Here is a 15,873-nt window from a genome sequence, read left to right as displayed (position 1 = left end):
TTTTCAACATAAAAAAAACAAACTTTATTACTAGCTAGAAAATCCCTAGCACAATTTTTGAATATACCAAACGAGTGTCAGCTTCGTGCAGACACAGGGAGCGTGTTCCAAATCCTTTTGCAAGTTGTCAGAGGGTTGAAATCCAACCTCACTGATGGAGTATGAAGAATCTGTAGATTGCTGGAAGACTTAGATGATAAGTCGATTAATTAGAAACAAAAGATATATTATTACATAGAGCAGCAGGAAGATGACCGTGCAACCGTAAAAAGATGAAAGAAGAACAAGAAAGAAAATAGAGAGATTTCAAATCAAGCAAGGGTTTAAGTGAAGATCGGTTAGTTTCAAACAGTTCGTGGTAACGAACTGTAAGTAAGGAGCGACCCAGCTCAATGGTAACCGAAACTCTAGAAAACGGGTTTTTGATACCAATAGATATATCAAAAGAATCAGATTTCAATGCTGATTTCAAATATATAACTTTCGTCAAGTTTAGTGCTACCCATCAAAAGTTACGCGCCTGAGATTATTTGGCTGATTTTCAAAAAAAGGGGGAAAGACCCCCTAAAAGTTATAGAACCTTAATGAAAATCACACCATCATATTCAGCGTATCAGAGAACCCTACTGTAGAGGTTTCAAGCCCCTATCTGCGAAAATGTGGAATTTTACATTTTTTGCCAGAAGAAAGATCACGGATGCGTGTTTATTTGTTTTTTTTTTTACCAGGGGTGATCGTATCGACCCAGTGATCGTAGAATATCGTGGGAGGGCGCATTTGAACGGAAATTAAAATTTATAGTTCCCTTTTTATGTGACCAAAAAAATGGAGGGCAACTAGGCCCCCTCCCACGCTTTTTTTTCCCAAAGTCACCCGATCAAAATTTTTAGATAGCCATTTTGTTCAGCATGGTCGAAAATATGATAAATATATCTTTTAGGATGACTTAATCCCCCGAAGTTCCCAGAGGGAGGGCTAAAAGTTATGAACTTTACCCAATGTTAACATATAGCATTTGTTATTGGGAAGTATACATAATTTTTAAGGATGTTTTTTTTCTGGTAGTTGGATGGAAGGGTTGGTCGGTGGTTATGTTGGAGTATCTGTTAATGAAGTCAGTTCTAATTGGGGAAGGGAACTTTCCATGAATGGGGCGCCGGACTTGCCAGCAGTATTTATTGGTTCTTGGGAAGTATACAACCATTTTCAGGAAGGATTTTTTCTGGCGGGGGGGCTAGAGGAGGGGGTCACTCTGGAGAATATTTCCGTGGAGGATGTTTCTTTGGGGTAAGGGACATTTCTATGAAGGGGGCGCCGGATTTCCAAGCATTACTTAAAAAACGATCAGAAATGAAATAAAAAAACAAGTTTTTTCAACTGAAATGTAAGAAGGAATATTAGAACTTAAAACGAACAGAAATTATAACGTATGTGAGGGGGTTCTCCCCCAAGTCAATACCTCGCTCTTTACGCTACAGTTTTTTTTAGTGCTTTCAAAAGAGCTATCTATTCTAATTAAACGGCCTTTGTGATTCTGGGGTTAGTGAGTTAATTTTTTTTTTCACTTTTATTGTAAAGAGCGTGGTATTGACTAAGGGGAGAACCCCATCATATACATGATAATATATACGTAATAAAAAAAAAACAATAAAAAAAAAACAAGTTTAGTATTACTCATCAAAGGCTACGAGCCTGAGAAAATTTACTCGATTTTTTAAAGAGGGACCCCTACAAGTGAAAGAATTTTAATGAAAATCACACCGTCAGATTCAGCATATCAGAAAACCCTATTACATAGGTTTCAAGCTCATATCTGCAAAAATCTGCAACTTTGTATTTTTTTGCCAGAAGAAAAATACACGAATATAGAAGTTAGAGAATATAGATATATAGATAGAATATAGAATATAGAATATAGATAGTTACGTAAGTTAATTTGTAAAGACATCCATTTAGCAAAAGAAAAGTAAAACTTTTATGCAAATAAAAGCAGCATTAACTAAAAAACGATCAGAAATTAAATAAAAAAAACAAGTTTTTTAAACTGAAAGTAAGGAGCGACATTAAAACTTAAAACGAACAGAAATTATTCCGTATATGAAAGGGCTGTCCCCTCCTCAACGCCTCGCTCTTTACGCTAAATTTATTTATTGTTTTAAAAAATAAAGTTGTGAGAATGAGTCAAACTTTAGCTTAATGAGTGAGGCGTTGAGGAGGGGACAGCCCCTTTCATATACGGAATAATTTCTGTTCGTTTTAAGTTTTAATGTCGCTCCTTACTTTCAGTTTAAAAAACTTGTTTTTTTTTATTTAATCCTTAATAAGAGTCCTTGCTTGATCATAAAGTTTTAAAAGTGGCATCAGAGACGAGGGAAAAGTTGACATCAAAATAACAGAACAATATGAAACATAAGACTGAACTAGACTGTAGAAAAAGATTCTAAGAATCGACCCTGGAATTATGTGTTTGAGCTTTCTAAGGATTCCAAGACTCCTGGTGACTTTCATTTTAATCAGGTCAATATGATGTTTGAATGAAAGATTTTCGTCAAGCAGGATGCCTAGGAATCGAAATGATGAAACTTATATATTTGAAATGATTAAAAAGATCCGATTCTCTTGATGTATCCACTAGTATTAAAATTCTGTTTTTTAGAGTTTCGGTTACTATTAAATCGGGTCGCTTCTTACTTAAACCTTGTTATTACGAACTTTTTGAAAATATGGAATTTTTATTTTTGCCAGGATAAAAATCACAGATGTGTGTTTATTTTTTTTTGTTTGTTTTTTCAGGGTTGATCGTATCGATCAACCTTCCAGGGGTTTTCCAGGGTAGTCCTAGAATATTGTGAGAGGGCTCATTCAAGAATTCTAGTGCCACTTTTAAGCGACCAATCAGATAGGAGGGCAACTAGGCCACAACTAAGCTAGGCAATAAATGATCACTTTCACCGAAAAAAAAGACTTGACTTACTTTACTTAAGAATCCTGCCGAGGGTTCGGCGTAGAGAACGATGATACCTGGCGCCTCCAGGTTGCCCTATCGCTTGCCAGGCTCGCAGCTTCTTCCACCGGGATGTGGGTTTGGGTGAGGAATTCATCGACTTTGTCTTTTCACCTAGTGGAGGGAGACATCATCTGGACGCCCCCTCCCAAATTAAAGAAAAAACGTATAAGAAAACGCAAACCATAAATACTAGAAATTAAAGTCGAACCTTAATTTGAAACCATAAACCCACACACAATATTTGAAACATAAAGTATAAACTCGAGCCTCAGAAACAAAAACACAAAATCTAACGTAACTAACCCAACACACGGCAACAGTCAGACCCCTTTAACATTAACTAATCCGTGAGAGAAAACGGCTAAATTGAGAAGCGCCACTATAAAGTTACCTATTGCAAAGGACATACGGCATCAATGTTTTATTATTTATTTTTTCTCCCAGAGGCGCTTCATATGGCAAGGGTCTTCGTATAAGTTTCAAAGGGGGCTCATTAGATTGGAAATTTAAAGTTCTTGTTTGTAGTGATTTTTGTTCGTTTCGAGCTTGCTTTGCATATTCAATTTAAGTTTCATTCGATTTAAAATTTATTCATTCATATGAATTAATATCTATTGTATGTTTTTTTTTGTACTAAAAGAGGTTAAAGTCTGGAGGTTAAATATGTTGTAAAAAAAATAGGCTAAAGAGGTTGTTAAAAAACGTTAAAGTCTGAATTAAAAGTGATCAACCCCCAAAAACAGCTTGAACCTCGTTTACTAATTCTTGAAGTTAAAACACAAAAGCTTTACTCTAAGATATTCAAGAGCAGAGACTATATATATATACAAAAATTAAACCCCATAAAGAATGACATATATGAAAATACCACACATTATAGAATAGAAGCATCACATTCCAAATTATTAGCCCAAGGACCCAAATTTAATTCTAACACTAAACCTAAGACGCTAAAATAAGAAAAATTAATATTAGCGTAAGACATAACACACTTATACAAAAACTTTATCTTGACACGTATAGTTCAATCCAACACAAATGACTAAAGTCAATACATACAAATTCTGATCCCTCCCCCCCCCCCCAAAAAAAATACACTTTACTCTAGATATCTAACTACAAACACAAATTTGAAAAAAAAGTGCTTATTGGTCTACAAAAAGTAAGAAAACTGAAAAAACACCCAAGTTACAGAAAATTCAACCTTTAACAAAGAAAATGCAAAGTCATAACAGAGGAACTCATATCAACAAACACGTCTTGGACCCGAATTAAGAAGATAAATCCCAGGTAATTTCCCAACTAAGTCTCCGAAAGCCACTTACAGATATACCAAGATTAAATCCAGAACCCCAATTAGAAAATTTTAAATCTAAAAAGAAAATTGAGTAAATCCCCAAATATTATGACTTCAATCCTTATATGCACACTTGTGCCTCCAGCACAAAATATTGATCCTAAAAAAAATCAAAATTTTATTTTTGTTTTTGTATACCAAAACAAAATTTTATTTTTGTATAATACTATAAGCAACGCTATAGCGTTGCCTATAGTATCAGAGAAATGTCCCTCCCCCAAGGAAACATCCTCCATGGAAAGATTTTCCCACATAACCCCCTCCCCCTACCCCCCCCCCTCCAGAAAAAATTCCCTCCTGAAAACGTCTGTATACTTCCCAATAATTAATACTATATGTAAACAATTGGCAAAGTTCATAACTTACAGCCCTTCCTCCGAGCACTGAAGGGATTTAAATCATCCTCAAAGACATATTTATTATATTTTTAACTATGCTGAGCAACATAGTTATCTCGAAATTTAGATTGGGTGACTTTGGAAAACATTACCGTGGGAGGGGGCCAAGTTGCCCTCCTATTTTCTTGGTACTTAAAAAGGACACTGGAACTTTTCATTTCCGTTCGAATGAGTCCTCTCACGATATTCTAGGACTAATGGATCGATACGATTACCCTGGGGAAAAAACAAAAAAATAAACACGCATTCGTGATCTTTCTTCTGGCAAAAGAAGGGCACTAGCCTCACAAACATTTGATGGGTAAGAGTAAACTTCACAAACAGAAATTTGAAAAAAAGTGCTTATTGGTTAACAAAAAGTAAGAAAACTGAAAAAACACCCAAGTTACAGAAAATTCAACCTTTAACAAAGCAAATGCAAAGTCATAACACAGCAACCTATATCAATAAACATATTTTGAACCCCTAAGATGAAGATAAATTGCACGCTATTTCCTAACTAAGTTTTTGGAAGCAACTTACAGATATTTCAAAATTGAATCCGGAACCCCAAAATGAAGATTTTAAATCTAAAAAATAAAATGGAGTAAATCCCCAAATATTATGACTTCAATCCTTATATGCGGACGTGTGCCTCCAGCACAAAATCCTAAGAAAAAAATCAAAATTTTATTTTTTATGTCAATCGCAAAAAAACTGGGTCAAATGCAATACACCAAATCCTTCCCAACACTTGCAAATACCTTTATGAAGGGCATATTTATTTTGTATACAAAATAAAAAGAAATTACTAGTTTGAAAAGTCATTCCTAAAGATATGATGCACGCTATTATTTGACCCAAATAACAAAATGTTAGGATCCAAAGAAAAAACTTAAACACGAATCTTAAAAATGTAGGACCCAACTATTCAACTTGAAAATAAATTCAAGGAATTTTATTTTTACCAAGTATATTTCTGTGACACCAGATATTAATACATACCAACAAAGTGATTTCCCCTAAGGATCAGTAAGATATCCTGAAAAAGTTGTGCCAATCTACTCAATAAAGTTTCTTTGAAAATAGCATAAACATTCCCTTACCTGAAATCGATGCTTTGTTAACTGTATTTTGAATCCTAAAATCCATTTGTCTGGGAACACTATCTGACACTTCACCAGTGAGTACCATCCTGAAACTAAAAATGGCACATATTGCTTCTACATAAATACTTCATATGACGTCATATCATTTTTTATAATGACGTCATGATAGGAATAATTATTTCATCTTTTTATGATTGTAATATTTATATTCTTTTGCTTTTTAATTGCTTTCATTGCATTGCTTTTTATTTATTAACTATCATTTCAAAACAATTTCAATTTTGAATTCCTTTTCATTTTATGTCGTTGTTTTATTTTCTATACTTTCATTCTATTTTCTTTTCAATTTTATTCACCATGGTGGAAATGAAATTTAAATATCATCCAAATGTCCCAATTTCAATATTTGATACGGCTTTAACTTATTCTAGTTTCATATGGATGACATATAAAGGTTTTAATTAAGACAAGAGGGCATGTCTGATCCTGGATCTCCTGAATACGCTGCTAGATGTGCACTGAGATTTGTGAAAACCGGGCCACCCCTAGCACCCTTAAATACACACCTGATCACCTAATATTCTCCCACTAGCATCATATGAATATTTACCAAGGGAAAATACTTCCCAAGAAAACTAAGACTCGATACACGATATTTACTTAATCAACACCACCGCCAACGAAAAAGAAAATATATTAAAATTAAATACATAATCCTCAAATCCCAATTAAGGAAATCAAAACCGGATTATACTCTGACAACAACAAAATTTAAATATAGGATTAATAAAAAAGGATTTTTTATAAAAAAGGATTTGATATTTTCAAAATCCTAACTATTTAAATATAAATACATAACCTTCTCTTCCACATAAAATTTCATAAAAAAAAAAGTTGAGCCATATACAAATGCTCGAAACAACCCTTAATTTAAATGCAAAATTTAAAAATTTAAAAGCAAAAAACAATTTAAACATTATAAATCAAAACTTCAAACACTGACAAGACTTAAAGTCAAAGTATAAAAAATTTAACTTCCCATATAAAAACAAAATGTAACAAATGCAGCTTTAACCAAATACAAAAAAAAACCTGTTTGTGTTATTTGCCCTTTTTCTTTCTGCCACTGTTTTTAGCCCTCCATGACAAAAAATGAATTTTTCGATAAAAATCCTATTTAAAATTGTCCCTGCCCTATTAAAGAGGACTAACCAATAATAAACCCTAAACCCTAAGCCACAATCAAAGAAACTATAAACTGACAAACGAACATGTTATATACTGCAAACCACAACAAAAATACATATAAAGGAAAAAAAATTAGCTACAAAAAAAAATTCAGCTCACCTCAGACAAAATTAATCCAAATACAAGTTTTTAAAACCAACGTTCAAAATTGAAAACCTCCTAATACCGAAAGTTAATTAAAAAACACACAGTTTAAACGCTTCAAACAAAAACTGCAAAACCAGCAAACCATTAAATATAAATACAAAAACTTTAACTATATAAAACACAAATGAAACAAATGATCACTTTTCATACAGTTCGTGGTAACAAACTGTAAGTAAGGAGCGACCCGGCTCAATAGTAACCGAAACTCTAGAAAACGATACCAATAGAATTTTGATACCAATAAATACATCAAAAGAATCAGATTTAATATTGATTTCAAATATATAAGTTTCATCAAGTTTAGTCCTACCCATCAAAAGTTACGCGCCTGAGAAAATTTGGCTGATTTTCGAAAAAAGGTGAATAGACCCCCTAAAATTTATAGAACGTTAATGAAAATCACACCATCATATTCAGAATATCAGAGAACCCTACTGCAGAGGTTTCAAGCTCCTATGTACAAAAATGTGAAATTTTGCATTTTTTGCCAGATGAAAAATCACAGATGCGTGTTTATTTATTTTTTTTCCCAGGGGTGATCTTATCGACCCAGTGGTCCTAGAATATCGTGGGAGGGCTCATTCGAACGTAAATTAAAAGTTATAGTACCCGTTTTAAGTGACCAAGAATATGGAAGGCAACTAGGCCCCCTCCCACGCTCATTTTTTTCCCAAAGTCTCCCGATCAAAATTTTGAGATAGCCATTTTGTTCAGCATGGTCGAAAATATGATAACTATGTCTTTCAGGATAACTTAATCCCCCGAAATCCCGGGGGGAGGGCTGAAAGTTATGAACTTTACCCAATGTTAACATATAGTATTGGTTATTGGGAAGTATACAGACGTTTTAAGAGGGATTTTTTCTGGTATCTGGTATTTTTTCTGGGGGATTTTATCTTTCCATGAAGGAAGTTTTCATGGGGGAAGAGACATTGCTATGAAGGGGGCGCCGGATATTCCAGCATTATTTAAAAAAAGATCAGAAATTATGTATAAAAAAAACAAGTTTTTCAACTAAAAGTAAGGAGCAACATCAAAAATTAAAACGAGAGAAAACATTACGTATATGATTGGGTTCACCCCCTAGTCAATACCTCACTCTTTAAGCAAAATATTATTTAGTACTTTCATAAGAGCTATTTATTCTAATTAACGGCATTTGTGATTAAGAGGTCATTTTTAAAGACTTGGAACAAAATTCGAACTTTAGCTTAAAGAGCAAAACATTGACTAGGAGACGAACCCTCTAATATACGCATTAAAAATATATGAATATAGAAGTTCGTTACGTAAGTTAATTCGTAAGTTACGTATATTTATCACTAATAAAAACGTTCGTAAATAAAATTAAACAAGTATCGAGAAAGCCATTTAACCAAATGGAAATAAAATTAATATTAAAATTTTGTTTTAATTATTCATTTACGGTGAGACAAAATCAAAACCTGCATTAATTAAAAAACGTTCAAAAACTAAATAAAAAAAACAAGTTTTTTTTTTAACTGAAAGTAAGGAGCGACATTAAAACTTAAAACGAACAGAAATTATTCCGTATATGAAAAGGACTGTCCCCTCCTCAACGCCTCGCTCTTTACGCTAAAGTTTGACTTTCTCACAACTCTATTTTTTCAAAACATTGAAAAACTTTAGCTTAAAGAGCGAGGCGTTGAGGAGGGGACAGCCCCTTTCAGATACGAAATAATTTCTGTTCGTTTTAAGTTTTAACGTCGTTCCTTACTTTCACTTAAAAAAAATTAGTTTTTCTTTATTTAATTTTTGAACGTTTTTGAATTAATGAAACGTTTTTGAATGAAAAAAAAGTTTTTGAATATTTTTTGGATATGGGATTGGGTGAGGAATTCATCGGCTTTGTCTTTCCATTGTCTCTTGTCCTCTTCCCCATAAATACTAGAAATTAAAGACGAACCTTAATGTGAAACCATAAACCCACACAAAATATTTAAAACATCAAGTATAAACTCGAGCCTCATACACAAAAATATGAAACCGAACTTAAAATACATGAAACCGAACTTATATAAACTCGAGCCTCATACACAAAAACATGAAACCGAACTTAAAATACCAATACAATACAAAAATTTGACCCCTTAAACATTAACTGAAACACGAGAGAAAACAACTAAAACAAAAAAAAAGACTAGAATCCTACAAACAAAATTTTCAATCTAATATACAATATCTACAAAAAAAATTTAAAATTAAATGCCATGGTCCAAAATTCAATACCACAAACAAAAACTTCCGTCCCGTATACAAAATTCAAACAACATGCACAAAAAACTGTACTCCACATATAAAAAGTACCTTAGCAAATAACTTACATTTAACATACTACTATCAAACATAAATAAAAAACTTGTGGTAACGAATTGTAAGCAAGGAGCGACCCGGCTCAATAGTAATTGAAAGTCTAAAAAACGGAATTTTGACACCAACAAACATATCAAAAGAATCGGAGTTTTATGCTGATTTCAAATATATAAGTTTTGTTACATCTAGTCTTACCCATCAAAGATTACGAGCCTGAAAAAATTTACCCTATTTTTGAAAAAAAGGGAGTAACACCCCCAAAAAGTCAAAGAATATTAATGAAATTCCCACCAGCAGTATCAGCGGATCAAAGAACCATATTGTAGAGGTTTCAAGCTTCCTTCTGCAATTAAATTAAAAACAAGTATTTCAACTAAAAGTAAGGAGCAACATTAAAACTTAAAAGAACAGAAATCATTACGTATATGAGAAGATTCGCTCCTTAGTCAAAACCTCGCTCTTTACGCTAAACTTTGAATTTTGTTCGAATCACAAATCCCTGAATCCCAAAGGCTGTTTAATTAGACTAGATAGCTCTTTGAAAGTACAAAAAAAATTGCGTAAAGAGCGAAGTATTCACTAGGGGGCGAACAGAAATCATTACTTATATGAGGAGACTCGCTCTTTCCGCTGAAGTTTGAATTTCGTTCGAATCACAAATCTCTGAATCACAAGGGCTGTTCAATTAGACTAGATAGCTCTTTGAAAGTACAAAAAAAATACCCAAAAAGTGAGGTATTGACTAGGGGGCAAACCCCCTCATATACTTAATAATTTCTGTTCATTTTAAGTTTTAGTACTGCTCCTCACTTTCAGTTGAAAAAACTTGTTTTTTTAATTTAATTTCTGATTTTTTTAAATAATGCTGGGAAATCCGGCACCCCCTTCATAGAAATGTCCCTTCCCTCAAGGAAACATCCTCCATGGAAAGATTCTCCCACGTAAACCCTTCCTCCTACCCCCCCCCTTCCCCACCAGAAATAAATCCCTCCTGAAAACGTCTGTATACTTCCCAATAATCGATACTATATGTAAACAATGGGCAAAGTTCATAACTTGCAGCCCTTTCCCCGAGCACTGTAGGGAATTAAATCATCCTCAAAGACATATATATTATATTTTCGACTATGCTGAACGAAATAGCTTACTGAAAATTTTGATTGGGTGACTTCGGGAAAAATTAGCGTGGGAGGGGGCCAAGTTGCCCTCCAATTTTCTTGTTCACTTAAAAAGGGCACTAGAACTTTTCATTTCGGTTCGGAAAAGTCCTCTCACGATATTCTAGAACTACTGGGTCGATACAATGACCCCTAGGGGAAAAAAAATACACACGCATCCGTGATCTTCTTCTGGCCAAAAATACGAAATTTCATATATTTGCACATAGGAGCTTGAAACATCTACAGTAGGGTTTTCTGTAACGCTGAATCTCATAGTTTGATTTTCATTAAGATTCTATTACTTTCAGGGAGTCTCCCCCTTTTTTTGAAAATAGGGCAAATTTTTTCAGGTCCAAAACTTTTGATGGGTACGACTAAACTTGATCAATCAATCAATCAATCAATTTTATTCAATCAATAAACTCAACAAAAGACACTTCATTATAAACTCCCCCGTAAGGCTCTATGGCCAGGAAAAAAACAGGGGAGAAACAAAAAGGAAATAAATACTTAAAACACAAAAACATTTCAACATCATACATTCACACTTTAAGAGACTCAACACAAAAGAAATCATAAGATGAAAAAATCATAAGATACCATGATCAACATAAAAAAAAAATTAATTAGTAGCTAGAAAATCTCTAACACAATTTTTGAACATACAAAACGAGTGGCAGCTTTGTGCAGACCCGGGAGCGTGTTCCAAATCCTGTTGCAAGTTGTCAGAGGGTTGAAATTAGAGTCCGGTGCCGCGCCGGCGGATCGACCGAACGCCGGCGATGAGAGGCCCGGTCGACCGCCGCTGAAGTGTCGCAACGCCATTGGCACGCCACAGGAGCACCGCCGCCGGCAGAGGCGGCGGCGTTCAGTCGACTTTAAATTAATTTTGCGACAATTCCTTATTGCATCAACCGCAAAGTCGGAGCTTTTCCTTATCGTGTGGTTTAGTATTTCGGTTTTACTGATTAGAAATCAAGCAGGACTTGCACTATCCCCGAATATTCGGGTATTTCCCAGAAAATCTATGCATCACCCCGAAAAAAAAATTTAGTTCCCGAATCAAAGAAAATCACGCAATCACGGTGCCACCCCTAGCGATTTATCCACAGTGACTTTCCCTGCCAAATATTACTTTGCATACCATAATTATTCACTGCTCTCTTGTTCGTTAATTTTCGTCTCTTTTGTTACTTTGCATAAAAACCAGACAGATCCAATATGCAATTGCAAATATTGCACTATTCACAGTTCTTCATATGTTGACAAAAAGGTAAGGTCTTTAACAAATGAGTTTAAATCATTTCCAATGCATTTTCCCAATCGCTATTTCTTACATCATTCGTAGTCAAGAATTTTATTTTCAAGTTGAATAGAATTGTAGAACGTATTCATTACTATACAGCTTCAGCCTTCAAATGGATTTTGAAATTGACAGCTGACAGGTTGTTTCTACAGCTGAATTGTTTTTAGATAAGATTTTCTTAATGTTTAATACTCAATTGTTGAACGCCTGATAGAAAATACAATCTTCTTTCTGAAAATCTTTACCCCCCCCACCCCCCACCCCAAAAAAAAACAACGTTCTATTGAGACAACATTTAGCTATAGACTAAGTTATGCACAAGGTTGGGGAATTAAAATTGAAACGGAAGTTACCCCAAAAATATGATTCATAAATAAATTGTAAATTATTGCCTATAGGGGAGGGATAGGGGCTATCATTTTTAAAATGATTAATACCTCTTTTTTTAATTGAAAACAGGGATGCCAAAAAGATAATTATTTGTTTCATTTAAAGTGGATACAGAAAAAAATCATATTAAATTCACTGGGAAACCATTGAAATATTTTGATAGATCCAGGGCCCCCCATTGGGACTTGTTCATTGTTTTGGGTATTTTGCAATTTCTGATAGGCTACTGGCCTAATTTGGCTTTTGTGTGTGCTCCCTTTTAATTAGATTCCTTGGATCTTATTGAATGCCGGTATCTATGACTCGTTTTCCCGTAATTTGAGGTATATCTGTATAATCTCGACATTTTTGTTGTTGTCTTTGAGTACCCCTTTACTCATACTCTCAATTTTTTTTTTCAAGTAACACTAAGCTGTTTAACGTTGTTTAGCGTGTTTCTTTGAACCATATAGTGACCTAGTTAATTATTAAGTAAATTATTTTTCTAATGTAAAGCTGAGACGGTATCCTATCAAGGTGGTATCGAGAGGGGGGGGGGTAGGGAGTTATTACATTTAAATGATAATATCACGAAATTTTTTTATTGAAAGCAGGGATGCCAAAAAGTTAATTTTTTTTTATTTAAAGCGGAGACGGTATCCTATCAAGGTGGTATCCAGAGGGGGAGGGAGTAGTGAGCTATCATATTTATATGATAATACCTCGATTTTTTTTTGGAAAGCAGGGATGCCAATAAGTTAATTATTTTTTCATTGAAAGCAGAGACGGTATCCTATTCAGGGGCGTAAATTGCTATGGGGCAAGGGGGGCAGTTGCCCCCCCAGACCTCGTTTTGCCCCACACACCCCCTAACCCCCCCCCCCCTGGCCTGATTTTGCCTCCCCCCAGATTTTTTTAGATTATACCCTTATTTATCCTTCATCCGAATAAAAAATACAAATTTTATCGAATACAAAATCTTATACGAAATGACGCGTAACCCAGAGCCTCGTGTTTTCTCTAGCAGTGTCAAGTAAAAATAGTAACCCGGAGCCTCGTGTTTTCTCTAGCATTGTCAAGTAAAGATAGTATTGAATGAATTCATTTGTTGAATAAGAGTGAGCAATGAGTCAGAGAAAAATAATCGACATTTGTAAACCTAGTTAACCGGCTAAAAAAGCTACGTTGGTGCATAGTGTAGCAGTTACCTAGGCACAAACAGAAGCTGGCCCAAGTAAGGTGTGTAATTTTTCCATTTATGGTTTGACTAATATGAATTTATAGCCTTTGCTTCATGCAATAAATTCGATGAGAACTAAAGTTTAGCCTACAGAAGTTAGATCTTAATATCGCGCTACAACTTTGGATTAATGTATAAATCGCAAATTTTGTGGGGAAAATCATAGAACCAAGCATATAACAAACAATTATAGATATAGAGGTGTCATTCAAGGAGGGGGGGGGGCAGGCGAGGACTTCAGAGATGACTACAGGGACAACAGCCGGATTTATTAGACATAATTTATGGCAAAGAGTTTTGGAAGAGCTTAAGAGAATGAAAGAGCATTAAATGCTTTCCTAAGGCCCAGCCATTTTTGCTAGGCAGCCGCTCACCATTATTTATACCTCTTCTTATATTCTCACCCTTGAAACTGGGTATGGCGCAAAAAGGGAATGAAAAAGAGCTAAAATACATTTGAATTGACAGTTTTAGTATAAATAAAAATTGCTGCTTCGTGAAAAAATTCTACTTTTTAAAGTTAAATCGGCTGTCATTGAGAGGCATTCGCTTCACTTCAGCATGCTTCATCTCAAACAAAATTTACGACTTGCCCTCCTAGATTTTGCTGATAAGCTAGATAAGTACGAGAATTTTGTTGTATTGAGTTGCTAAGTTTCTTATTCGGATTATGTTATCGTTTAATTTACAAAATTCTACTCGTAGTTAAACCATTGAATAAGAATTGAATAAGGCTACCATTTCGAGGTCATGATGAACACGACGACTCACATAATCGAGGTAATTTTATAGAAATACTAGAAATGATGACAGAGGGAAACCCGGATCTTCAGCAAAAACTAAAACGTCGGTATGGAAGCTATTTGAGTCCCGACTAATAAAATAGTCTTATAAGCATACTGGCCGACCTTTTGCGAGAACAAATAAGATACTCTATTAAGAAATATTGGGCAATCTGCGCAGATGAAACGAAAGATCTGTCGAAGAAAGAGCAGCTTGGTTTAATTATTCGGTTTATTGATAGTAATGCTATCATCCGCGAGGAGACATTCGGAAGTACACATCTTGAACAATTAGATGTAGTATCCCTTGCTAATGCAATCAAGGATCTTGTTGAAAGGCACGGACTGGATTGGAGCACCTGTGTGGCTCAATGCTATGATGGTGCGAGTGTCATGAGCGGCGAATGTAATGGTGTTCAGGCTATTCCTAAAGGATTTGCACCACAAGCTAGGTATATTCATTGTCACACCCATCGCCTAAATCTTGTGCTTGTGCAGTCAATAGCTTCTTGTCCGGAGGTTAGAAACTTCTTTTCTTGCATTCAGGCATTATATGTCTTTCTCAGCCGAAGTGCGCCACGTCACAAACTTTTCCTTCCAACCCAACAAGAAAGCGGAGAAAAGAAGATTGAGCTCGAGCGGCTAGCCGACACTCGATGGTGCTATTGGTTTTCCCCAATTCAGAAGATCCGGATACGTTTAGGTGCTATTCTCGAAACACTAAGGGTTATTTCGGATGAAGTCAATTCAACAGAGGACCGTTCTGAAGCTTCTGGGTTGCTGGCAACAATTGATGCCAAACTCTTGCTCATTCTTGAAATAATGAGCAGTATCCTTGGTCCGATAGATATTGCATCCAGACAACTCCAGTCCAAGAGCCTCGTTCTTTCAGGCGTAAATTCTCTGCTTCAAGCAGTTCAACAACAGGTTCTAGAGCTCCGATCTGAAGAGAGTTGGTTTAAGATAGTCGAAGCAACGAAAAGCTTATGCAAGCAGCACTCAATCCAAATAGAAAAGCCTAGACGCTCGGTTGCTATAAGCAAACGTTTTCTTCGATTTTTACGTCGAAACCACTGTCGGTGCCAGAGCAAGAAATCGAACAGAAGAGGATCGTGACATTTTTCAAAACTTATAGATCGGACATTTTATACTTCATAGTCGACCGAGTAACTTCGGAGCTGAGACAAAGGTTTGGTGAAAACTCCTCAGTAATCCAAGGCTTAGAAGCGTTTGAGCCAAGTTCACCGAATTTCCTGGATGCACGTCTAATACAAGACTTTGTACATGACTTTCCTACATTATTAGTAAATGAGTTGAAGTTTGGGTCAGAGATAGCCTTGGCAAAATCTTATTTACAAAGGATGAAACCAGAATGCCCATCAAAAGCTCTTGCCTACCTCTAAATGAACAAAGACGTCTTTGCTGTCATCTCGGAAG

General features: G+C 35.1%; 1 protein-coding gene across 1 annotated transcript in view; it reads left to right on the top strand.

Annotated features, from left to right (window-relative positions):
- Positions 1–15,552, top strand: part of LOC148953649 (zinc finger MYM-type protein 1-like) — an 80,127-nt gene extending 64,575 nt beyond the window's left edge. Inside the window, exon 2 of the mRNA XM_089087270.1 lies at positions 14,618–15,552. Coding sequence (XP_088943396.1) covers positions 14,618–15,552 — 935 coding nt within the window. The remainder of the gene's footprint in view (positions 1–14,617) is intronic.
- Positions 15,553–15,873: the final 321 nt, after the last annotated feature.

The sequence above is a fragment of the Artemia sp. Qi Xiang Cuo genome, chromosome 3 (assembly GCF_049724085.1).
Source record: "Artemia sp. Qi Xiang Cuo chromosome 3, ASM4972408v1, whole genome shotgun sequence".
NCBI classification, from domain to species: Eukaryota; Metazoa; Arthropoda; class Branchiopoda; order Anostraca; family Artemiidae; genus Artemia; species Artemia sp. Qi Xiang Cuo.
Note: the sequence above shows the minus strand (reverse complement) of the source record. Positions and strands in the feature narration are given on the sequence as shown.